Source organism: Bos indicus, chromosome 13, assembly GCF_029378745.1.
Source record: "Bos indicus isolate NIAB-ARS_2022 breed Sahiwal x Tharparkar chromosome 13, NIAB-ARS_B.indTharparkar_mat_pri_1.0, whole genome shotgun sequence".
In the NCBI taxonomy this organism is placed as follows: Eukaryota; Metazoa; Chordata; class Mammalia; order Artiodactyla; family Bovidae; genus Bos; species Bos indicus.
Window position 1 is genome coordinate 60,320,803 of NC_091772.1, and position 26,667 is coordinate 60,347,469.

The 26,667-nt window shown below is 48.3% G+C and overlaps 1 protein-coding gene across 1 annotated transcript; it reads left to right on the plus strand.

Annotated features, from left to right (window-relative positions):
* Nucleotides 1-1,389: 1,389 nt before the first annotated feature.
* On the plus strand, nucleotides 1,390-17,310 carry SLC52A3 (solute carrier family 52 member 3). The gene is made up of 5 exons (XM_019972773.2): nucleotides 1,390-1,525; nucleotides 10,996-11,618; nucleotides 13,249-13,748; nucleotides 15,451-15,574; nucleotides 16,395-17,310. Exons 2-5 carry the CDS (start codon nucleotides 11,052-11,054, stop codon nucleotides 16,605-16,607), a joined length of 1,404 nt encoding a protein of 467 aa, XP_019828332.2. The 5' UTR covers nucleotides 1,390-1,525; nucleotides 10,996-11,051; the 3' UTR covers nucleotides 16,608-17,310.
* The last annotated feature ends 9,357 nt before the right edge of the window (nucleotides 17,311-26,667 follow it).

Sequence of the window (26,667 nt, forward strand, 5' to 3'; positions counted from 1 at the left end):
GCCTTATCTCTAGAGGGAGAGTAGTCATATCTCCTCAAAGCCTGTGGTGGAAATCAAACATATTAACCCATGTCAAGCTCAGGGCCTGGCACAGAGTCCTCTCAGCACACCCTGGCTGTTAGGACTTCTGTTCCACAAGGAGGACACTATTATTATCCCCACTTTCCAGGTGTCATCCTTAAGCACTGGTATTTGAACCAGGAATTTCTGCTTCAGGGAGTGCTATTCCTGCTCGTAGGGAATTTGTTGTTGTTCAATCAGTCACTCAGTCGTGTCCGACTCTTTGCGACCCTGTGGACTGCAGCACGCCAGGCTTCTCTGTCCTTCACCATCTTCTGGAGTTTGCCCAAGTTCATGTCCATTGAGTCGATGACACCATCCAACCATCTCATCCTCTGTCTCCCTCTTCTCCTCCAGCTTCAATCTTTCCCAACATCAGGATCTTTTCTAATGAGTCGGCTCTTCACATCAGGTGGCCAAAATATTGGAGATTCAGCTTCAGCATCAGTCCTTCCAAAGAATATTCAGGGTTGATTTCCTTTAGGATTGACTGTTTTGATCTTCTTGCTATCCAAGGGACTCTCAAGAGTCTTCTCCAGCACCACAGCTGACCAGATGGTGAGGCCAGAGCCAATGCTTGGGCAGGTCTTTTGTCTTCTGGGGTCAAAACGCTGGCTAATGTGAGCCTTTTATCGTTAAATTGACTCATCAGGGTCATCAGAATCAGCTCATGGACAGGTTCCAGACACACAGTAGGCTCTTGGTGAGCCCCACCCACCATCCCCCCGCCTTTCCCCCTCCTTGGGGCGGGGACCGGTTAATACTAACCTGGCTGCCTCTGGCCCCTCCCATGCAGAGCCGCCTGAGAACAGGACCAGCAGGTAAGCCAGCAGAGCCTGGCAGGCAGCTCAGGTCTGCTAAGGGCAGAGCAGCAAGTACCAGGGGCCAGTCCCTGGCAAGGATCACTGGGCACCGAGGTGGGGGCACTAGTCTGGGGATGCGGGTGCCCCACGGCCTTTCCCCTAATTTCAGCTGCTGGCTCAGAGGCCAAGGGATAGGAGGGAAAAAGGGCCTCCTCCCCTGTTGGAGTTGGTCCGGTTGGAGTTGGGGCAACCTGAGCCGGCTGGGTGGACTCCAGACCCGCCCCCTCCCCAGGCCAAACGAGTGGGCCCCTACAGACCTCTGCCCGGCTGCATCTCCATGCCACTGGGACATCTAGACAGCTGCTCCTGCCAGGTGGGGGCCGGAGTCTCCCCTGCCTGGCACCGGGACCGGAGGTTGGGATGGGCATTGAGGGGAGGAGAACCCAGCCAAGGTCAGCCCCGTGGGAGGGCTGAAGCCCTTCCAGGGCTTGGGAGAGGGGTGAGGGAGGAAGGGAACTCATGGTCCACATTGGCTGGCTGCGCTCCCATTATCTTCTCGCTTCCTCCCTGAAGCAAAGCCCTAAAAGCCCAGGCATCTTTAGACCCTTTGGAGACTCCAAGACCCAGAGAGCGCGAGCAGCTGGCTTGACAACGCACAGCCGGTAAGCACAAGCCTGGCTGAGCAGGGGGTGGACAGGGGGCAGGCAAGCACTGCTTCCTCCCTGGGCCTGGTTCCTCCACGTCTGTGAGACAGGAATGCAGAGATGGGATGAGGCTCAGGGGAGCCGGTGGAGAGGACAAGTGAAGGCCTCTGGATGCACGTGGACACAGGGCGCCAGGGCGGTGGCTGACCCGGGCCAGGCCTCCAGCACACCCGGCCTCTCCCCTGCCTCCACCTCCTGCTCACTGCAACCTCTGCCTTTGGCCTGCCTCTGTCTTTCTTTCTGCCTGCTTCTGCTTCTAGCTTTTGATTCTTTCTTTCCTTCTATGTCTCAGTTTCTGTCTTTTTGTCTCCACCTCTTCCTCTAGGTTTTTTTTTAACTGTCTCTATCTCCCTGTTCTGTTCACTCAATACCATCTCACTCCTGCCCGGACCACATCCTCACCCCTCTAGTCTTATTAGGAGTCTGGAACCTGGGGTAATATTGACTCAGACCCTTGTCTGGGAGCGGTGTGTGGCCAGCGCCCATGCTGTCAGCTGGCACTGTCCGAGCTGCCCTGGCTGACTTAACCCCCACGGCTGAGGCAGGCAGGTTCGCAAACCAGGTGGCCATCTGGACACTGGGAGAGAGGACAGGGCCAGGCTCGCATGGGAGAAAGCAGCACTCGACAGATAGACACAGAAACTCCCGTCCTTGAGCTGATGCCCAGTGATGCCATAAAGAAGAGAGCAGAGAGCAGGTCAGTGCAAGCTTAGAGGCTTGGGCTCTGATGGTCAAGGCTGGACAAGGCCCTTCCTGCCAGTGGGGGTGTGCTGGCCCCTGACCCCTACTCCCTTCACTCCCTTGGGCCTGGGACACAGCTTTTCATGCAAGAATCTGAAGGAAAGAGACACCTTTGTCTGAGGCTGTCCTTCTGGCTTCACTGTGTTTGCCCACCTGCTGTAGGAGAAAGTCAAGGGTCTCATTTGAAGCCTTAGGTTTCTGGTTTCCTGCAGTCGCCAAAGGGCCTGGGAAACAGATGTGTTTGGAGTCTCTCCCAGGTTTGTCCAGGGCCTGGATCACATGTCTCTCCCTTTTCCAGCCCAAGTGCTTCGGGAGGCTAGAGGTGAGTGGAAAGGGATCCTGCTCAGCTTGGCCCCTGAAGCTGGTCTCTAACCCCCTCCCCTCCAGGGCCCTCCTCACGCTGCTTAAGAGGGCTGGGTCCGCAGATATACCTGGGCTCAAACCTCAGCTCTCAGTTGACTAGCTGTGTGACCTCAGCAAATGACTTTCCCTCTCTGAGCCTCGGTTTCCTCATCTATTATATTAAATGTAGACAATTACCACGCTTCCTCCAGGATTGTTGAGAGGACTTGACAGATAATGTGTGTAAAGTGCTTAACGCTGGGCCTGGGGAGACAAGCAGTAAGAAATGGCGGCCATTGTTCTAGCTGTTACTCTTAGCACTGTTTTTATCTTTTCCCCCTTGACAACTGCACCAGCTTTCTAAGGGGTTAACAGGCTTCATCCCTGATTCCACCCTGGTTCTCCATTACTGTCCTCACAACAGCCAGCATGATTCTATCTAAAGTGAAATTAGAGCTGGCCCAGCAGGGGAGATTTTTGACTCAGAGGAAACCTCCAAACTCTTGCCTACAGGGCCCCATGTGACCTGGCCAGTTCCTCCCCCTGGGACCTGCGATAGCCACATCAGCCTCCTGGCTGTGCTTTCCACACCAAGACCTGTTTCTGGCTGAGCGGACAAGTGAGGCCCCACCCCAGGGCCTTTGCACTTGCTGTCCCCTCCCCCCACTACTCTTTCACCTGACATGGCTCACTCCCAGGCTTCCTTCAGGTTCCCTCTGCCAGCTGCCCTCCCCGACTGCCTGCTCCCCCTGACAGCTCCTTCCCTCCACAGCCCTTATCACCAGCTGACTAGCTCGATGTTCCTACTTTGCTTAGCGACTGTTTCATCCCACACTTTCCTGAGAGCAGAGATTGTGTCCAGCACATAGCAAGTATCCAGTGAATACCGGGTAAATGAATGAACAAGAACTGCAAAGCCACTGTAAAACAGATAACAGAGATATGCACTTTTAAACAGTATCCCCAGCACTCTTTGAGCCACTCCTGAGATCTCTGAAGCCACCCAGCCTCGGCATTGGCAGGTACCTCTGCCCAGGACATCCGCCGTCCACTGCCATTGATGCTCCAGAAGCACATGGCACTTAGTGTGGCTCCTGGGAATAAGCCAAGGCAGGGGAGCCATAAAGGAGATGGGTCACGCTGGGCCATAACACCACCATGACTTTTTTCCAAATAGAGATTTGTAGAGCCAAATCACTTCCCTCAAAGTATACAGCTGCCTGCCTCAGGACCCAGAGAACTCATCTCTGTGGGCCATGGGGACTGGGGCTCTCAGTGCATGGGACCCATTGCACATAAATAAAATTCAGGCCCCTTACCTCCCCAGTCTGCCCTCTGCTCCCCATTAAGCCCACTGTTTCAGCCACACTGGCCTAGGCTGCCCCAGGACCTTTGCACAAGCTGTTCCTTCTGTGTATATGTTCTTTGGAGTATTTTTATGAGGTTTTTAATTTTAAAAAATATTCAAACATTTGGTACAGCTGAAATTGATTTTCTTTTGATGGAGCGGGGACTGGGTAAGAGATAAGAAAGAGATTCAGCTTTATTTATTTTCCCCAAATGACTACCCTATCTTATGTTCTTACTGGTTCTATGTAGGAAAACTACTTATTTGTAAATGTGTAACTGGCCAGGTTGCTGACCTCATAGTTTTATAGCTGTTCAGGTGATAAAAAGGTAACCATCTTCTGCCAATTCCCCTCCTCCCTTTAATTATTTACTTATTACTCCTTAATAGGCATACCACTTATTGCCTCCTCTATATCCTTGCTTATTTTACACCTTCTTCTGCTCTCAAGGCGTGAAACAGTGAGTCAGACCCCACCATTTACTATTCTTCTGTCCGTCTCTCCTAGCATGTCTGAGGCTTCTGGAGAAAGTTATTCAGAATACAGATATTCACTACTGTTTTGACTCCATTATGAATCAGTCTTTATCAATATAAACTGAGTCTCAGTTTACACTTTTGATTTTTGCTATCAGATTCCATAGTGAGAGTTACCGCTCCCTCCCTCCGTGTCCCTCTCTCTTTCCCTGCATTTTTTTCTGGAAGACCTTCGCCCCACACTTACTCCTAACCTGTTCCTTTTGGTATCTCTTTAAGGTGTGTCTCAACAACTCATTTCGTTTGATTTTGGGTTTTGATCAGATCCTAATTGAGGCAGGACCTGAGTTTCTGAGTCAGGGCATTAATAGTAAATGAGATCAATGTATTCATTAGTTTTTGCTTACCATCACTGGTCAGTGCACATTCTTGAACATATATCTCTGCCCAATTAGCCAGTGTTTTGCTATTTATAAAAAATAAGAGTGGCTTAAACAATGTAGAAGCTTATTGATAACAACACTAAACAAGCAAAATGGTATGAGCGAATGCTTTCACTGTTCACCTGAAATTGTCAAATCATTGTTAATCAGCTGTATCCCAGTACAAAATAAAAGTTAAAAAAAAAAAAAAAAAAAAACAAGCAAAATAGCCCAGCAGGGGACAAAACAGGGCTGGTATGGCAGTTCTATGCCTGAGAGGGGGTCTAGTCTCTGTCTAGCCCCAACACCATCTCCCATTTGTGCAAAATGGCTGCTGGCATTCTGCCTATCACATCTAAATTCCAGACAGCAGGAGGAGGAAGAGCAAAAGAGCACATTTCCTTTAAGGAGATTTTTTCAAAGTCTCTTACACCCTCATTAGTGTTAGTGTTAGCCACTCAGTCGTGCCCAACTCTTTGCGACCCCATGGACTGCATCCCACCAGGCTCCTCTGTCCATGAGATTTTCCAGGCAAGGATACTGGAGTGGGTTGCCATTTCCTTCTCCAGGGCATCTTCCCACCCCAGGGATCGAACCCCGGTCTCCTGCACTGCAGGCAGATTCTTTACCGACTGAGCTACAAGGGAAGCCCCTACAACCTCATTGGCCTGGTCTTAATTCAAGAGCCATGTCCAGCTACAAAGGAAGTTGGAAAATGTAGTCCTTTAGCTCAGTGGCCATTTGTCCAGACAAAAATCTAGTCTTGGTAATAATGAAAGAAGGAAGAGTGGCTGGTGGGAAGCAGCTAGTAACCTTGGTCTTGGAGTATCAATGCTCCATCTTTTCTTTCCTTCCAAAGTGTTTCACTCATCCTAGGCAGAACTCTACCGGAGCTGATGGGGGTCAGCTTTTTTTCAATGAGATTCTGCCTGCTGTATAACAGGTTGTGGTCTCAGGTTGGAGTGAACAGCCAGCACCTATTTCTGGGTCTCCTTGGACAGTACAGTGAGCTGCTAAGAAGCTATGATGAACTGCTGGCTTTTGAAAGAGGTCTTTTCCCTCCTCCACTCCACTGATCCTCTGGGGCAACACTGCCTCTGTTTTGCAGCCCGTGAGTTACCTGCCTTGGCCAATGTAGGGCAGGAACCTTGCCTTTCCATCCAGCCCCAGCCACTGCTCCCTCCCCTCTACCTGTAGCTCTGCCTCTGCTTTGGCCCATGATGCATCTGGGTCCTGCCGCCCACCCACCTCTTCCTCACACTTTTCTCTGGGGATAGCCCCTGTGTCTTTTCTGCTTGCACCCCTCACAGCACTGGGCACAAAGCAGGTGACTAAAAATCCCTGCTTGTTGATTGTTTAGAGGGAAGTGATGACAAAATTCTGCCTTCAGAAATGACGTGTATTGTGGTATCAGGAAGTGTTCAGGATAACTGTGTTTTTAAATGCAATTGCCACATTTTTTGAAATGGTAATTGTGATCATTAACATGTACACATACGAAGTATCAGGCATCAGTGAGCATTTTGCAGGTTTCATAGTCATAACAACTCTGATGTTGGTACTGGGAGCCTCCCATTTTGTGTAAGAGAAATCAGACACCAGAAGTTAAGCCAATTAGCTCAAGGTTGAAGCCAGGATTTGAGGCCAGACGTCTGCCTCTAGACACTAGTGCAGCAAGAGCAGTAAGGTGGCTGGAGGCAGTGACCTGAGTCCAGATCTGAGAGAGAGGCCCAAGGTTGGATCCCAGCCCACACCTTGCCCCCTACTAGGACGGGATCCAGGGCAAGCCACATCTTGCTCTCAACAATGAGGGCTAGGCTTGACCAGGGTTTGCAGTGTATCAGGCTTGGAGGGTCCCGGGTGGGTGCCCTAAGTTAAGGAGGGCCAAGGGTGATTGTTGCCATGTAGGCAAGCTGACCTGGTGTTGTCTTCCAGAATATTCAGGAGAAGCCAGAAATCCTGAGTTTTGTTTGCCAAATCCTTTCTGACTTGCAGACGTCAGTAACTAATTATTTACAACTCACCCCACGTCAAAATAACACATCTGCTGCTTGCCTGCAGCCAGTGAGTTACCAGTTCACAAACTGGAGCTAGGTCATCTGTAAAGGCTCTTCCACCACTGTCAGAATGCGAGATTCCAAAGCAGCCCCTGCCCTCCAGGGGTTTCAGTCTCCCTGGCAAATGTACCAGGACACACCCACTCCAGGAAAACCCTGAATGGAGGGGCCTGGGGCCTGGGGCCGGCAGCCAGTGGAGGTTTCCTGAGGGGCAGAGTCCTGCAGAAAGCTGAGATGCAGATGGGTGTGAAGATGGTGCCCCAGCCAGGCTAAGACAGAAGTTTGCCCTCTCTGTGTGGGTCCTCTGGGCACGCCCAGAGCCAGGGCTTGACCTGGGCTGTCAGTGGGGCCAGCTTGCTGGTGAGGAAACAGAGCTTTACTGACTCGCCTAAGGCCCCCAGACAGGAGGTGGTGAAATGGGACTGAAAGCAGGTCTGGCTGCATTCCACCTCCCAGGGAGGATTGGGTTTCAGAGGAAGAGAGTCTGGGGTTGGAGAGTCAGCTCTATGTACGGGAACCTGGAGAGGAAGTTCCACCCCACAGGGGCTGCCCCAGCATGCTCTAGAAGAGAGACAAGGAGTTAAAGGCTGACCATGTGAGTTGAGCAGAACCAAGAGATCAGGGTCCTGGGGAGAGGTGAGTGGAGCCATCTGCTTCAGAGGACCCAGCCTCTGCAACACCAGCCTCCGGAGAGGCCCTCCACCCCCCCAGACCCCACCCCATTCCCCATCTGTAAAAAGGATGTGATTGGACCAGTCAACATTTCTCTCCAAAATGGTACCTATGCCAGCTGTGATTTCAGGCAGTACCTCCAGGGGAACTTTCTTTTTTTCCTTTAGTAATTTTAATATTCATATGTTAATTTTCGTGCAAATTAGAAAAAAGTAATAACTATAACAGCAAACCCTTAGTGAGCGCTTTCTATGCGCCAGGTACCGTTAAGACAATATATACTCCTTAACGTTGCATCTCATTACAAACCATGAGGTCGATTTACAGAGAGGGGAAATGAGGTAGAGGGAGGCAAACTCAGTCACCCCAAATCATTCAGTAAGCTCAGAGGCAGACCTGGCTTCAAGTTCAGGCAGCTGCCTCCAGTTACTCACTCAACTCTGTGAACAAAGAATGTTGCCTGACATCCCATCTCTACAAGGATTAAGTTGGAACCCACAGCAGTTGACCGTCAGTGCTTCCTGAGGGGCATTCAGGATGGAAAAGCATTCAGCATGAAGCATTCTGTTTCAGATATACAGCCCCCAGACAGTTAAGATGCAAACCAAAGAAAGAATTATTCCAGTGACCCAGACATCATGTATCTTCCCTTACATTGAAAAGCACTAAAATCATTAACTTGAGCTGAGTTTGTGTCTGTGTCTGTGGGTGTGTGACTGGCATTAATCTTTTACCTAGACTTATGTATGACCACATGTAACTCCCAACAACAAATTCATATATATCCTGGCTCCTCCCTTACCTCTCTGGAGCAGTTCCTCAGACCTGAGAGGCTGTCTTCCTGGCTATAATCTTCACATTGCTGTTGCTTAGCCGCTCAGTTGTTCCGACTCTGGGACTCTATGGACTGCAGCATGCCAGGCTTCCCAGTCCTTCATCTCCTAGAGTTTGCTCAAATGACTCATGTCCATTGAGTCATTGATGCCATTCAGCCATCTCATCCTCTGTCGCCCCCTTTTCTCCTGCTTTCAGTCTTTCCTAGCATCAGTGTCTTTTCCAATGAGTTGGCTTTTTGCATCAGGTGACCAAAGTACTGGAGCTTCAGCTTAGCATCAGTCCTTCCAATGAATATTCAGGACTGATTTCCTTTAAGATTGACTGGTTTAATCTCCTTGCTGTCCAAGGGATTCTCAAGAGTCTTCTCCAGCACCACAATTTGAAAGCATCAGTTCTTCGGTGTTCAGCCTTCTTTATGGTCCAACTCTAATGTCTGTACATGACTACTGGAAAACCATAGCTTTGACTAGATGGACCTTGGCTGGCAAAGTGGTCTCTCTACTCTTTAATATGCTGTCTATGTTGATCATAGCTTTCCTGCATAGGTCCCTGAATAAAGCTGAAACTCACTGCTCTTATGTTGTGAGATGCTGATTTTTTTTTTCAGTTGACAAACCCTCTCCACTGTTTTTTCTTAGACTGAGGGTAACAGCACAGGTGGTGTGACACAGGTAATTGGGAAGGTAGTTAAAAAAGGATAGGCTACCCACTCCAGTATTCTTGGGCTTCCCTAGCGGCTCAGTTGGTGAAGAATCAGCCTGCAATGCAGGAGACCTGGGTTTGACTCCTGGGTTGGGAAGATCCCCTGGAGAAGGGAACAGCTACCCACTCCAGTATTCTGGCCTGGAGAATCCCATGAACTGTATAGTCCATGGGGTTGCAAAGAGTCAGACACGACTGAGCGACTTTCACTTCACTTTACTTAAACAGGTCACAGCATGGCTCTAGAGGGCTACAGCCAGGCGGTCTCCAAGGGCCTGTCCAGAGATGGAGCTCTATAATTTGAGAAGAAGAACTCCAGACTGGAATTTTATATCAGATAACCACATTTTTGTAACAGATAGTGTGCTGTGTTTACATGGTTCACAAATCAAAATTATATAAAAAGATCTACACTGAGATGCTGCAAACATCCCAGCAGTTTCTATGTGTCCTTCAAAGTCTGCTTTGCGCAAATACAGAGAACATATTCTTCCTCCTCTTCCCCTAAGTCCAAAAGACCATACACTGTGCACCTACCTTGATGTTGTTCACTTATCCACTCAGCCTTGAGGCCTGTCACCATCCACCAACCAGTGAGCTCTCCCACCTCCCTCTCTTTGTAACAGGTGTGTGCTATTCCAACAGGCCATCATCTCTTCCACTAGCCTCTCTTCTGTGAATGGCACAAAGGTTGTCTCTTATGTTTTGCTGTTATCAACAAGACTGCAAGCAATAGTAACCTCGTGTATAACTCATGGCTTTGGAACAATCTCACAGTGAGAAATGGAGTCACTGTTGATTGACATTTCCCATGGTGAATGAAGGGGACGGTCTAAGACTTACTTGTATTTTTCCCTCTGAACTGTTCATATCCTATGTCGACTTCTCTGTTGGGTCTTTTTGTTCTTAATCTGCAAAAACTCTTGACATATTAGGAAGATGAACCTTTTGTCTGTGCTTTATATTGCAGTATTTTCGCCCCGGATATCATCTGTCTTTTGATCTTCTTTTTGGTATTTTTTTTTGTCATTGTTTGCAGAGGCTGTTTTATTTGCTTGCTTTTGTGTGTTCTAATATTTATGCAGTAGAATGTATTATTGTAGCCACGCATTCCAGGAAACAAACTCACTCAGAAGAACAATGCAGATAGTGGAGTGCAGTTTATTACACCAGCGGGCCCAAGGCAGAGTCTCCTCTTAGCCAAGGACCCCGATCAGTTTTTGTGAAAACCTTATGTACCCTAAATGTACGTGCCCAAACCCACCTCCCCAAATTCCCTGAAACTAGTCTGAACAAAGGAAAAGAAAGATACAATCAAAGTTAACCCATGATTCATATGCCTTAGGCCTAGGTAGTTAACAGTGGACAATTATCAATAGGCCTGTGATCATACCCCAGTAAGCATAATAAAATTTATGATTCTATTCGGTTATACAATTAGGGTATTCTTTTAGGTGAGGGAGAGTCTAGGTACGAGCCCTGGGGCTCTTCCATCTGGGGGGGGGGGTCTGGTTTTCCAGTTGGTATGTCATTTCCATAGATACTAGGCATTTAGCTCAAAGTCCACAGTCAGGCCCAAGATGGAGCCTGTTCTGTTTCCTCCTTCAGTATCAAATTTTTCTTTTGTGGACTCTGGATTTAGGAGTCATGATTAGGAAATCTTTCCCTGCTGAAAGGTTAGTTATAAAGGGATTTGTCCATGTTTTCTGCTAATAAAAAGCCAACGTGTTCACGGAGAGGGGAATAATAAGAGAAAACCCTGGGCCCAGAAGCACCGTCTTTTGCTATATGACGCACCTGACATGGCTCACTGATACTCTTCTCTATCAGACACGCTGCAGGCTGATCTGCGGAGGGAGCTGCCTCCGGCCCAGGCGGACGTCACCATGGCCTTCCTGATACACCTGCTGGTCTGCACGTTCGGGATGGGCTCCTGGGTGGCCATCAACGGGCTTTGGGTGGAGCTGCCCCTGCTGGTGACAGAGCTACCGGAGGGCTGGTATCTGCCCTCCTACCTCACAGTGATCATCCAGCTGGCCAACGTCGGCCCCCTGCTGGTCACCCTGCTCCATCACTTCCGGCCCGGCTGCCTCTCCGAGGTGGCCGTTGTCTTCACCGTGCTGGGGGTGGGCACCATCGCCTGCACCCTCTTCGCCTTCCTCTGGAACGTCACTTCCTGGGTGCTAGGCAGCCGGCACAGCATTGCCTTCCTGGTCCTCACCTTCTTCCTGGCCCTGGTGGACTGCACCTCCTCTGTCACCTTCCTGCCCTTCATGAGCAGGCTGCCCACCTACTACCTCACCACCTTCTTTGTGGGCGAAGGACTCAGCGGCCTCCTGCCTGCACTGGTGGCTCTTGCCCAGGGCTCGGGTCTCAGCACCTGCGTCAACGTCACAGAGATATCGGCCACCACCCTGAGCCCTGAGACCACCAGGAACATGGACAGCCCACAGGTATCTGGCATCTCTCAGGGTCGTTGCAGATCTGTCCTTGGTCACAAGAAAGATCTTACCAAGGGCTGGTGTTCCCTAGATGTTGGGTGGACCTGTATTCTTGACCCAACAGCACTTCTGATTACCTGGGGGCACTGCTGAGACACACACATATCTAGGGTGGGGCTCCTCTGAAATCCTTGCGGTCGGGTGTATTTTGAAATCTGGAGTTTCAGATCGTAGAACACACTTACCCCACGTCTAAGACAGGGCCTGTGACACGGCAATGGGCACAGCGATCCCCACAGCCCGCAGCCCAGGGCATTCATGCCCCATAGGCAGATGAGGGCTATAAACAGCTTCATATCCAGTTCAAATGTTGCTGTCAACCAAGTCACGAAAATATTCTGACTTTCAGAGCCTTTCGGATTTTAGAGTTGCAGATAAGGGATTGTGAACGTGTCTTTATTGAAAAGTCCCCAGGTGCCACTAATGTACAACCGAGCTTGAGAACCACAGACTTTAGACGTTGATAAACGTTTAGACGCTACCCCATGTGTTTACAGCTTCAAACTTTCTCACTGGATGTGGGACAATATATGTGTCTGATATGATCCAAACCGCAGCAGTGCAGCAATGATTGCAAACTGGTGGCCTGGGCCACCATAACAGGCAAGATTTTTTTTTTTTGAGAGTTTGAATTAGTTAATAACATTCAAATGTTTTGAAATTTCACATAAATCTAGATGCATGATATCTCTTGAAAACAGTCACCACAGGGTGCCTTTGGGTGGGGCTGTTCTGTCTCAAGCCAGCCCCATCTCTGAATATGCATATTTTCGGTTGCCAGCCCTGGAGGGCATTGAGTGGGCGGAGCTGTAGCTTCTGTCCTGACACCTCCGCGCTCCTTAAAGTGGGGGCTGCACTGGCGCTGTCAGAGGACACGCACAGGCTGATACAGATCCAGTGCTGCTGCCCAGCGAGCGAGTCAGTGTGAGCATATATTATCCTCACCATAGTAGCTGTGCGTATATTATCCATCACTTACATAATAATGATAATGCCTAGTATTTCTTGTATACACACAGACCTCGAAGACAATTGCAGATTTGGTTCCAGACCACCACGATAAAGCAAATATCTCAATAAAAAAGTCACACAAACTTTTTGTGTGCCTATAAAAGTTATGTTTACGCTATATGTTGTCTATTGAGTGTATAATAGCACTGTGTCTAAAAAAACAATGTACATAGCATAATTTTAAAATATTTTATTAATAAAAAGTGCTAACTATCTAGGAATTTCCTGGTGATCCAGAGCTTAGAACTCAGCTTCCACTTTAGGGGATCTAGGTTCAATCCCTGGTTAGACAATGAAGAGCCCACAAGCTGTGTGGGGCAGCCAAAAAAAAAAAAAAAAGTCAACTATCATCTGAGCCTTCAGTGAGTCACAATTTTTTTGCTAGTGGAGGGTTTGAAATAATTCAAGAATTACCAAAATGTGACCCAGAGGCAGGAAGTGAGCAAATGCTGTTGGAAAAAATACGAATAGACTTGCTCAACATAGGGTTGCCACAAACCTTCAATTTGTAAAAAAAAAAAAAAAAAAAATCACCCAGGGATCTGACTGGCCCTTGTTTTGTCTTTCCCAGGGAGCTAGCAGCACTTTGGTGTCCAAGCTCGCTGGGACAGCACCCTCCGGGATCCACCTGGAAAGCCGTTACCTGCCCGCCAACTTCTCGCCCTTGGTCTTCTTCCTTCTGCTCTCCTTCATGATGGCCTGCTGCTTCATCTCCTTCTTTTTCCTCCAGCGTCAACCCAAGCGCTGGGAAGCCTCCATAGAAGACCTCCTCACCTCTCAGGTCACCCTCAACTCCATCCGGCCACAGGAAGGGAAGGACCTGGGTCCCCCCGAGGAGAGCGGCAAGGCCCAGGACCCTCCGGAGGAGAAGACGGCCCCCCAGCACCTGGCCCACCTGACTTTCATCTACGTCCTGGTGGCCTTTGTGAACGCGCTCACCAATGGCGTGCTGCCCTCGGTGCAGACCTACTCCTGCCTATCCTACGGGCCTGTGGCCTACCACCTGTCCGCCACCCTCAGCTCCATGGCCAGCCCTCTCACCTGCTTCCTCTCCATTTTTCTGCCTAACAGGTCTGCCCTCACCTGGCCCTGGAGAGCTCGGGTTGGGGGTGCACTTCGTGTCAGAACCGAGAATCCACCGCGCCTACCTATCAGGCTGGAGGTGGGATAGTTAAGAACACGATGTCTGGGGCTCAACTGCCTGTGTTCAAGTCCCGGCTCTGCCACTTGCTAGCTCTGTGATACTGGACGCCTCTCTGGGCCTCAGGAGTCTAATCTGGAAAATGGGGAGAATAATAGCTCTTCTTAGGTTGCTGGGGGCTAATTTTGTAAAGCTTTTAGAGCAGTGAGTGCCTGGCGCATGTCAGGTCTACATTCACCACCACTGGCCCATGAGGAGGAATAAGCAGGCAAGAAGCGAGGCTCCTATTTACAAATGGAAACCCTGAGGCTCGAAGAAAGCGTTTGCTCATGTCTAATTCCCAGGATTTGAGTCCTGCCCTCCTGCCTCCGGCCCATACTGGCCCTCTTACAGCTGTAATTCTAGAAGAATGGCTGAGCAAATTGATAAAACACAAATTGAGTCAGCCTGGGGTTCCAAATTTTAATAAGCAACCTAAGTGGTTCTGATGCAGGGGCTTCAGACCCCCACAGGTGAAACACCCACCTTGGGGTCATGAAATTTTAGGTCCCCCTTGCCTCCCACCTTCTCCTCTGCCCTGCCTGTCCTTACTGCCTCTCAGCCCTGCCCATCCCCACCTGCCATCCCCACCTCCCCTAGTCCTGCCCACCCCACCCCCACCCCCTGCCAGGGAAGGAGGGATCATGAGGATGGGAGAGCTGGACAGATGTCCGTTTGCCAGAAAGCTGAGTTTTCTCCCTTGGGTTTGAAAATTGTGGAGCGAAGCTGGAGATCTCTGAGGGAACAGACCAGAGGCTGCAGATCTGTGGACTCTGAGATGCCCAGAATGTTAGAAATATAGAATCTGAGAGTCCCAGAATCCAAGAATCCTGAGACAGAAAGTGTCCTTAGAGGTAGGCAGCCCTCCACTCTAACCTGTCAGCGTGGATGGGGAGATCCCGGGGAAAAGGCCTCAAATGAAGGATGGTGTCCTCAGTGGTCAGACCGAGGGCTACACAGAAGGTCACCAGTGCCTCTGAGCCGGCTACCAGGGCCCACGGATCATGCAAATCTCACATTGTGGACCAGAGAGCTGAGGGTGGAGGGAAGAAGGGTCACCCGAGGCTGCATAGCACACCCTACAGTCACGGTGCCATGATCCAAGCCTCCCACTCATCTGCCCAACTTCCTAGAGTGGGTGCGAGGTGTTGCAGGAGGAAATAGCAACAGCTGCTACCAGGTGGGCCCACAACCAGGGCCAGGCCCTACACACTCTGCTCCCCTGCATTCTCCCAGCCACATAAGACTCATCTCACAGGTGAAGAAACTGAGGCTTAGGGCCCAGTCTTGCAGGAGGAACTGGGATTTGAACCAGGCTTGTGTAGCCCCAGAATCTGTTCTGTTTCTTCTGCTGGGATGCTGGGCTTTGCTGTTAATACTCAGGATGACTTGTGCCAGTCTTGATCTCAGGAACCTCACTGATGCACTTGAACTGGGTAGCCTGGAAGTTTCCACATGGGTCTAACCTCTAAACCTAGAGAAGCTGACCACTCCATGTGGCCCCCTGGAGCTCGAGCTGGGTGGGAGAGTAGGAGCAAATGTTCAGGCTTCTCAGTCCTCCAATCACACCCCACCCCCCCAACTCTGTCATAGGTCTCTGCCATTCCTGGGAGTCCTCGCAGTGCTCGGGACCAGCTTCGGAGCCTACAACATGGCCATGGCTGTGATGAGCCCCTGCCCCTTCATGCAGGGCCACTGGGGTGGAGAAGTCCTCATCGTGAGTGTCTGGACTGTGGCGCTATCCACCCCCAACCCCTACCTAGCCAAGGCCTAGGAGACCCAGAGTACAGCTCCTTTTACTGACCAAGTGCTTTGTGGTTACTTGCTCAGGAAGCTCAAGGTGGGTGTGGGGAGGAGGAGGGATGCTCTCATTGGGGAATAGAGGCTTCAGAAGGTTAGTTGGCTGGTCCAAGGTGACAGTGCAGACTCTCCCATGAACGCCACACTCTCCACTGTGTATGGCAGCAGTAGCCTTCTCCCAGTTGCCCCTGACTTGATCATGCTGTGCTGTGCTTAGTCGCTCAGCTGTGTCTGACTCTTTGTGACTCCATGGACTGTAGCCCACCAGGCTCCCCTGTCCATGGGGATTCTTCAGGCAACTTTGGGTTGCCATGCCCTCCTCCAAGGAATCTTCCCAACCCAGAGCTCAAACCCTGGCCTCTCCCATTGCAGGTGGATTCTTTTACTGTCTGACCCACCAGGGAAGCCCAAGAATACTGGAGTGGGTAGCCTATCCCTTCTCTAAGGGATCTTCCCTACCCAGGAATCGAACTGGATTCTCTTGCATTGCAGGTGGATTCTTTACCAGCTGAGCTACCAGGGAAGTCCTGACTTGATCATGGGGGACAGAAAGCTATTGGGTTCTCCTTTATCCTTGGGGAGGTCAACTCAGGGGGCCCCATTAGCTCTCCTTGCACTTAGAGGCTATTCCATGGGGTTCTCTTAGCCATGTTAGGTCACCCTAGAGGTGCCCTTTGCCCCTGGGGCTCACCCCAAAGTCACCTTCACTCAGCATCTCTCCCAACGTGTCTCTGCAGGTGGTTTCTTGGGTGCTGTTCACTGGCTGTCTGAGCTACGTCAAGGTGATGCTGGGTGTGATCCTGCGCGATCACAGCCGCAGCGCCCTCCTATGGTGCGGGGCGGCGGTGCAGCTGGGCTCGCTCCTGGGAGCGGTTGTCATGTTCCCGCTGGTCAACGTGTTGAGGCTCTTCTCATCCGCTGACTTCTGCAGCCTGCAGTGCTCCGCCTAAACCAGCTGAAGGGACGTGATCCATCATAAGGCCCCGCCCTCATTACTAACTCCTGAAAACTGGGACATCTCGAGGCAAGGTGTGTGCCCAAGGTCACAGAGCCAGTGGTAGACCAGAAGGGAGGCAGAGTCTGAGTACTTTTGTGTACAACACAAACTCCTCTCAGGAAACGTGGGGAATAGTATGGGCCTCCCAGGGGACATGGAAATGCAAAGCACAGCCCACCCCAACTCTGTCACAGCGCCTGCTGTTCTAGCTCCTCAGATCTCGTTTAGCTCTTGAGAGATGACTGTGAGAAATGAACTATTTTCTACCATATCAATAAGCAAAGGATATCACAGCCACCAGCGATTGCAGGTGTCCAACATGAGCCAGTGAGCCCTGAGGAAACTCAGGATGTGAAAACACAGGATACTGGCCCCAGATAGCTGAGGTGCATGTCAGAGGGATGATTTCAGTGAGCCCAGACTCATGCTAAATACATAGAAAAGCGCTGAATTGCTTACCTTGCAGTTTCTGGTTTTCCTTCATAACAGTAATCTATTGATGTTTCCACTACCTGCCCTTTGTGGCCAAACTCCTGTATCCTAGCTCCTCCCCTAACCTCCTCAGAGCAGTTCTCTCGGCATTACTTGAGATGCTGCCTCCCAGGCTTGACGTCCTAAAAATTCCCGCTGAATAAAACATAACTCTTTAACTTTTAGATTGTGAATATTTTTCACGTCGACAGCGGTTCTGCAGCACCCAGCTGGATGGTGTTAGAAGGGGAACAGCTGGGAGGGTGAGCCGCCTGTTATAAGCCATGTGACCTTGGGGAAGTCACTTTATTGCTATGTACCTCTGTTTCCTCTTCCACAAAATGTGAATTATTAGCACCTATGTCATAGGTTTGGCACAGGGATAAAAGGGAGAAGCACCCAGCATGTCCTGATCTGATGACCAAGAGTAATAACAGGAGTGACAATCAACAAAGCCTAGAAGTGGCTAGAAGGGTTAAGAGATGTTCCCTTCTCCATATCCTTTCCACTCCTGTTCTCACAGAGAAGCGTCTAGAAAACAGATGGCTAACGGTGGACTCTCTTTTAGGCATCCTGGAGTCCCAGTATGGAGGAACGTTGTACCTCACCTACCCTTTCTTGTTACCCCTGCTGACCCAGGAAGGCTCACTCCTTGGAGAGTAAATGACCTCCTAAGAGGCAGAAGGAGAGGTTTGGGGTGGAGGGGCCACAGCAAGACTCTGAACATGAGTTCCCCCACCCCTTTCACTGGCTGACTCTGAACTGGGAGGCAGTCCTCTGAACTGGAGGGAGGAGGAGAATGGGGAGGAGTGTGTTAGCTACCTGATAGTTTTTGGGCTTTATCTTTTTAAAAATAAATAAATAAATAAAGATATTCCTTGTTTTTACACTAAGGTCATTCTTCCAGAGAAAGTCCAACGTGAATGCCAAAAAAATGTTTCAATATAATCAGCTTTCAGTTGGTGCTAAAGTGAAGGCTGAGCTCAGAAATAAACAGAATCAAGGGCTTAGAGAAGGTCTGATCCTGGGACTTCTTTTCTTCACAGGTTTGTTTTGTTTGCTTACCACCACCCCTCCTTTTTATTTTGAATAGATAATATAAAGTCACATATTTCAAAAATCATAAAATATAAAATGATATTTAGCAAAAAAGAAATTCCATCCCTCTCCACTTCCCGCTCTGTCCAGTTCCTCTTAACACGTACATGAGCAGTTTTATTAGTTCCTAGTTTATTCTTCCAGAGATTATGCAAGTGTAAACAATTTCAAATATAGAGTCTTTTTACATAAAGAGTAGTAAATCACTGTGTACTTTGCATTTTCGCGCAACAGTGAAAATGTAGTTTTCTCATTCTTTGTAATGACTGCATAGTATTCCATTGTGTGGAGCTGCCAGATTTGTTTCAGCCAGCCCTCTGTAGAGAGGCACTTGAAGGTGTTGGAGACAACATTTTAAAAATCTCCCACCAAATCCAAAAACCTCCCACAAAAGCAGAAAACATAGAAAATTGATTATTGAATATATGTTCCATGTGATTGTGGTATACATCAGGGACAGACTGCTAAAGAGACTGCAGAGGTGGAAAGAAACTCCACCCTTTTATAAAGCCCAGCAGACACAACCTGTTAACATTATATCCAGGTTCTCAAATGACAACTTGTCCTCAAGAAAGAGAACTAGATGGTACAGTTGGTCATCCTGAACTCAGCTGGCATGTGGGGCGGCTGTCTGTTAGCTAATTGTCCTCGTCCACAGGAAAGAAGAATCCATACCTTTCTATGAAGGTGGCATTGGAACTTGGAGCCAAACCTTGAAGTTAAGCTCCTCACCTGGCTCGGAGTGTGGGTGAAGGGGGCATGGCTTCCTGATATTTACATTGCAAACAGAGAGTTCCTCCATCCTTGAGAAAAACATTCCTGGATAGAAAAACTGACAAGAGGCTTATTCAGCTTTTTAAAAAGACTCATATACAAGGGAAAAGGATCTGAGAAAAAATTTGCAAGTTTTCTAAAGTAAATGCTCTAAGAGAAAGGAGCAGGGATGTCTCTTTCCCTTTTTGGTGCCAGGAAGAAATGTTTTTATTTGTATTTGCCCTTCCAAGGGCGTTTGGATTGTTTCTAGTCATTCCACCCACAAAAGATACTGGAATGGAAGATGAGCACAAAGACCATCTCTCTGTACTGACACGGGAAGACGCTCCAAGATTAATTACACACACAGGAAGCAGATGCAGAAGAGCGGGTAGCCTGCAGTGCTAGCCATAGCAGTACATTCTGTCAAGTACGAGGTGGGAGGGCAGTGACTTGGTAACTGGAAAAGGCACCTCCATCTGACAGCCCTCCCTGTGGTTTCACTTCCACCCACCTCCTTGGGAGTCCTGTGACCTTGACAGCCTTTAAGTTACCTTGCACAAGTCAGCTCTCCTAGGTCTCTTCCTCTGTACAATGGGGACAATAAAAGCCTCGCTCTTTCAGGGTTCTGGTGAGGATTAATTAGCTTCACATCTGCAAACAGTGAGCGCTCAGTCATTTTCATTAAAAAGCTTCCACTTTGTGAGAATATCTGCTAGAGACCCTGAATGCCCCTTAACCTCAGGCCTGCCCTACAAGTCTGACCCAAGTCACATGATGTCTTTATGGTCCAACCAAGGGCATTTCCCGGAAGAATGAGATCAGGACTCTGGACTCTGCCTAGGGTTGGCAGCGGGTGGGTATCCCTGAGGACACCCCCGATAGAATTAAGGTTATAGATCTTAAATAGGGTGGTTACTTTGGATTACTTGAATGGACCCAATCTAATCACATAAGTCTTTAAAAAACAGAGAATCAGAAGAGACTCACTGGGGACTCCGCATGGTGGTTCAGTGGCTGGGACTCTGCGCTCCCAATTCAGGGGGCCCCAGTTCCATCCCTGCCATCCCTGGTCAGGGAACTAGATCTCACAGTCTGTAACTGAGTTCACATGTCATAACTAAAAAAAAAAAAAGAAGAAAAGAAAAAAAATCCCACATGTCACAACGAAGGTTGAAGATCCTACGAGCCACAACGAAGACCTGGTGCAATCAAATAAATAAATAAAAATAAACATTAAAAAAGAAAAGAGTCAGTGAAAGAAATAAGAAATATACAGCATCATACCCTTCAATAGCAAAAAAACCCCCAAACAATCCTATTAAGAATGGACACAGGAAGTGAAAATATGTTTTTCCAAAAAAGACACACAAAAGGCAAAAAAAACCCCCAAAAAACTGTATTATATGCTTGAACATCAATAAAAGAGTGGATCTGAAGTATTATCACCACACACAAAATAGTAACTATTGGAGGTGACGAATGTGTTGACTAATCTTATTGAGGTTACAATATATATGTGTGTCAAATCATCACAGTCATACACCTTACACCTACACAGTGTTATGTGTCATCACAGCTGGAGAGAGAAAGGGAGGAAGGGGGAGGAGGGAAGGAAGGATGGAGGGAATGGAAGAGAAAGGAAAATAAAAGAAAAAAAGGAAAGAGGGAGAAAAAGAAGGAGGAGGAAGCAGGGAAAGAAGGAAGGAAGAGAAAGGAAAGAAAGACCCAGCAGAAGTCAGAGAGATGCCAAGTGTCTTGGCTCTGAGATTCAGGAAAAACCTACATGCAAAGACCAAGAAGAGAGGCACTGAGGAGCCAAGTCCAGCCCTGGCTGACAGCCATCAAGGAAGCAGGAAGCTGTGACCACGAGGAACTTGATTCTGCTGACAACCTGAATGAGTACGGAAATGGATTCTTCTCCTGTGTAAGGACACAGCCCTGTGGACACTGCGATTTAGCTCTATGAGACCTGTGTCCAACTTCTAACTGAAGAGTTGTGAGATAGTAAATTGGCATCACTTCAGGCTGCTGCTTGAGGTAACCAAGCAGCAACAGAAAACAGGTCCAGTGGTGTGCCCTCTTGCATCCTCACAGACTCTTTAAGTTTATAAGGTGCATGATGTGTGTTATGACAGCCTTTATAAAACAGCCCCCAGAATCTGACATCACACAGCAGATGTGGAAGCAGAGGTCCAGATGGCGGAATGAATGAGCCAGAGTTTCCCAGAAAACGGGCTGCAAAGTCAGGGCACAGACCCTGGCTCTGAATCCAGGGTTCTTTCTAATGAGCTGTTGGCTTAAATACTGAGGTATCATACTTCGGATTTATCCTGGAGGAAGGTGGTCCCAAGAACCTGGAAACGTAAAATCAGGACTGCTCTGAGGAGAGACCTGTGGAGCCATCTAAAATCGGATTGGAAAAAAAAAATTTTTAAAAATAAAATAAAATCGGATTGGTCACCACTGGAATCCCCGAACAGGAAGTGTCCAGCCCCCCACCAATGTCCACCACAGTGACCTAAAAGCTTCCCACTGCCGCCCTTCCTGATGGGCCAGATGCCCAGGCATGGGGCCATTCCTGCGGTCATCCGCTACAGGTCTCCCCATGCCCTGGGCTCTTCCTGAGCCTTTACTGATTTAATTCTCACAGAAGCACTATGAAATACTTCCTGTTATTATCAGTTCTATTTTGCAAATGAAGAAACTGAGGCACAGAAAGGTTAAGTATCTTATGTGAAGTCACACAGCCAGTGAGTGGGGGAACCGATACTTGGACCCAGAATGCCTAGGCTCTGTATTACATGATCTTTCTGCGTCAGAGACGTGAGTCTCAAAGCATGCGAACCAGACAGGAAAACCTTGGCTTCAGACGAGGAAACGGGGCCACAGAGAGATACAGCGCCTTCTCAGTTCATTGTCATTGTCATCTGGTTTGAAATAGAAACAGAAAACTCCAGTCCACCCCGTGGCCCCAACTCTATCACTCCACAGGATACACACACACACACACAGACTCCTCCGGAACTGAAATGAAGAGACGAGGAATTACTGCTTTTGTAGGCAGAATGTGCAGAGACTAGTGCTATCCCTTTAAGAATGAGTAGCTGAGGCACTGGAACTTGCCAGAGTTGTGAATCATGTATTACAATTCTGGTTTTGCAATGGCATGGTCTTTCCTGCTTCCCCTCATGATGTTTATAGAGGTAAAACCTGGGGGAAGACGTGAGACGTACAGAAAATATAAAGTAAAATGGCAGATGTCACTGTAGTTCTGATTGGACAAAAATACCACGCTCTAACAGGAGACACGTTCTAGATTCAAAGATACAGATAGGTTGAGAGTTAAAGGATGATATATATATATCATGCAAACAGCAATATCAGAGGGTTAATCCATCAGGATGATATAAAAACTATAAACATATATGCACCCAAAATATATGAATATATAACAACAGAGCCCAAAAATATATGAAGCAAAAATGGACAGAATTAAAAGGAGAAATAGATGATTCAATAATAATAAGTGGGCCCTTTAATACCCCACTTTCAATAATGGATAGAACAACTAGGCAGAAGATCAACAAGGAAATAGAAGACTTGGACAACACTATAAACCATTAGATCTAAAAGACATTTGTAGAATATTCCACCCCAAAACAGCAGAATACATTTTTCTCAAATGCACATGGGAAATTCTCTAGGATAGACAATATGTCAGGCTACAAAATGAATCTCAATAAATTTTAAAAGATTGAGATCACACAAATAGCTCCTTTTACCACCAACTCTAAGAAGTCTGTGGAATGGTTCCACATGAAGATTTAGCCAGAGGATTTCATGGTGGTTGTTTGAAAGCTGGAAGCTTCTAGAAAACTTTAGGGCCTCTATCTAAGCATTACCTCATGTCACCCTATAGTGAGCAGTAACTTAGTTAACACTTGAGAAGCACTTACAAATGTGCCTGGCATGTAGTAAGCATGTGGTAAATTTTAGATGTCATAATTCTCACAATAATATTATGGAGCAAGCTTCAATAGTTCCCCTATTTTACAAGTGAGGAGATAGAGACTCAGAGATGCACAGTAAGCTGCCTGAGGTCACACAGCAAATAAGCAGGGGTCCCGGATTAGAAGTTAGTTAGACTTCAAAGCCCATGAAAATGCAGAGGGGCAGGTCTCAAGGCTTTCATCATGTTATTTTCAGTAGCTTAAAACTGGAAACTGCAGAGGTCCACCAGCAGAGCTGTTCTGTAGCCCGGCACACCCAATCAGGCAGTGCTTTGCGCTGGTTACAAGCAACGAGGCCACCCTCTATGTGGGGACATGGAACCATCCCCAAGGCATTTTGTTCAGTAAAAAGAACATCTGAAGAAAAGTTCCATAGCCCACAGGAAGCAAAGTCAAATCTTCTGTAAAATCTATGTTCGTATGTGTGTGTGACCTAGGAAGGCTCCTATGAACAAATGAAGGTGATTTAAACAATAGGATCTATTTATAGGATGCTTCCTTTCTTTAGACTGTTCTTTTTGTAGAGTTTTGAAATAACACATGCTCAAAGAAAAAAATTCAGAGTACAGCAAATTGTCAAGAAGAAAAAAGGAATCATCAGAAATCACTTCCTCCAGAATTAATTAGGCTAACATTTTGGTATCTATCTTTTCAAGTCCTCTTTCTGTGTGACTGACTGTGAGTGTGTGTGTGTATATGTATATATATATATGGTTTTTCAAGTAGTCATGTATGGATGTGAGAGTTGGACTATAAAGAAAGCTAAGCGCCAAAGAATTGATGCTTTTGAACTGTGGTGCTGGAGAAGACTCTTGAGAGTCCCTTGGACTGCAAGGAGATCCAACCAGTCCATCCTGAAGGAAATTCAGTCCTGAATATTCATTGGAAGGACTGATGCTGAAGCTAAAGTTCCAATACTTTGGCCACCTGATAAGAGGAACAGACTCATTGGAAAAGACCCTGATGCTGGGAAAGACTGAAGGCAGGAGGAGAAGGGAACAACAGAGGATGAAATGGTTGGATAGCATCACCAACTCGATGGACATGGGTTTGAGCAAGCTCCGGGAGTTGGTGTTGGACAGGGAAGCCTGGCTTGCTGCAGTCCATGGGGCTGCAAAGAGTTGGACACAACTGAGCAACTGAACTGAAATTATATATATATAATATGCTTACACATGGAGAAACATACATATACAAATCTCTGGAGCAACCCACTCCAGTATTTTAGCCTGGAGAATTTCATGGACAGAGGAGCCTGGCAGGCTACAGTCCATGGGGTAGCAAAGAGTTGGACACAATTGAGCAACTAACACACACACACATATACAAATATGAGAATTCCGTTGTGTAACAAAATGTCCCCCACTTTATAGAAGCTTAAGAAACAGAGAAGTGTATTTCTCTGTCACATTTAATCTGGGTTCCAGGCAGAGTGTTGCTCCACAATCATCACGGTTTCAGCCTCCTTCTATTTTCTTGCCGTATTACTCTCAACCTGTGGCCTCTCTTCAAATGGGTAGCATGACCATCAAGTGTATGGGCTCTGGTCCTAGACTTCCTGGTCTCAAGTCCAGGCTCTACCGTCTACTGGCTCTGTGATCTTGAGTTAGTCACTTAACTTCTCAGCTCCTCAGTTTACTCATCTGTCATAATGCTACTTCATAGCGTTATTAGGAGGAGGATGTGAATTAATGCAGATAAAGGTCTCAGAACAGTGCCTGCTCAATAAATGTTAGCTGTTTTTATTATGTAACTTCAGAAAGGCAACTGTGTGTCCAGAAAGAAAGAGAGGGAAGGGAGGATGCCTACAGGGTACACAGTGTGGGCGGTTCTGCTGGACATGAGCCCAGCTGTGAGTAAGATGCTGGGGGCGTGGACAGAATCCCACACATCTGAGCGAGAGCGAATCTAAAATTATAGTGTGCAAACCAATGCAATGGCTAACACACTCTGCCACTCTTTATGTTCAGTGTATTTATTACTGCAAAGGACTCTATTCAGAAAACTTCCAATGCCTTATTTTATGAGAGATTGAAAAGATTTTTCAGTGTTTTTTTAAAAAATGTGTTTACTTTCAATTTTCTCCTCACCCACGTTAAATGCTCTCCCCCGCAGTAACTATCGTTTCAAAATGATAAGGGCTAGAATAAATGCTAGGGACTTACCGAAGGTTGTTGAGCTGATAGTTGGGGAAGCCAGAGAGAGACTCCACCTTGAGGACTCACAGTTCAGTGCTCTTTCTTCTTCGATCCGAGCCCTGGGGGACAGCTATGACATTTCTCCCACGGACCCCCGACCTCCGCTCCGGCTCCTTCCTGAGTGCAGGGAAGGGCAAGTCCACATGTAGAACTTGAACATACTCTAGAAGGGTGTTTGGAGTGAGGAGAAAGGGGATATGGATTCGAATCCCACCCAGATTCACAGCTAGCTCTGTGTGACGTCCCTGAGGTTGCTGCATGAAGGTGACACTATAGAGATTGACACCTACGTCGACATAGGTGCACACAGTAAGAGCTCCAGAATTTATTCTCTTCCCGCCATGTAGACAGGGAACTCTGGATGCAATGTAGCTTTAAGCCAGCAGGTGGCGCTGCAACCCAAGAAGCAGGAGAAGGGGTAAGAAAAGGGTCTGTCTGGAGGGTTGATCAGCTAGGGTCCTGCTGACCGGAGGGCGGGGCCGGGGGCTCATCCATGCGGAAGGTGCCCGCACGAGTGCCTGCCACGCCCACACGGGCAGACACACCCAGCATCTCGCGTAAGTGCCTAACCAACAACCAACCTTACATGAGAAGGAGGCCTTCCCATATGAGATCTCCTTGAATCCTCACAACTGCGCTATGGATAGTGCCAATGCGATCCCATTTTACAGGTGAGGAAACTGAGCCCAGAGAGGCAAAGTGAGCTGTGCTAGGTCAGAGAGCAAGTCCGTGGCAGAGCAGGGATTTGAGCTATGCCCATAATAATATTAACAGCCAACCCTAGCAGAGCAGAAAATGTTCTGCTGGAACAGCTAACACTGTTCCAAGGCCTTCTGTACACATTAACTCAATAAATCATAACAGCCCTATGAAGTAGGTATTAGCATTTTTCGTTTCAGGTTACAGAGGAGAAGATGAAGGCGCTAAGAGGTTGGGCCACTTGCCCAAGGCCACACAGCCAGAGCATAAGAGCTGAGATTTTTAACTCCAGCGTCTCTGCTCTAAACCACTGCACTCCTTGGCCTTCTGAGGACAGGCGTATGGGATGCATGGACACACCCCTTCTCGTGCTCACATTCTCAGCCAGGGCGGCGCCAAACTACGAGTGCAAGGTCCCTCGGTGCTATGCAGGGAACAGAAGCACAACACACCCCTCACCTGGCCCTGACACCACCCTCTCTGGCCATGTCAGGAGCCACTCCCCTGTGGGGAGGAGAGGAGACATCCCCTGGGAAGGCCCCTGCTAAATGCTGCCATTTCCCCAGGGGAGCCTCCTACTTGAAGTCTTCCTGCAGCCCCCCGACGCCATGAGGTCACCCTCCTGTCACAGCCCCACTTGGGCACGAGGGCAGGACCTCTCTGGCCGCCTAGGCAGTCCAGGAAGGAGTGAAGCAGGGAGACCGGTGCGGAGGCCGAGGCAGTGGCACAGGTGGTGCTTGTGAAAGTGGAAGGAAGGATTTGAATTCTAGGTATATCTTGA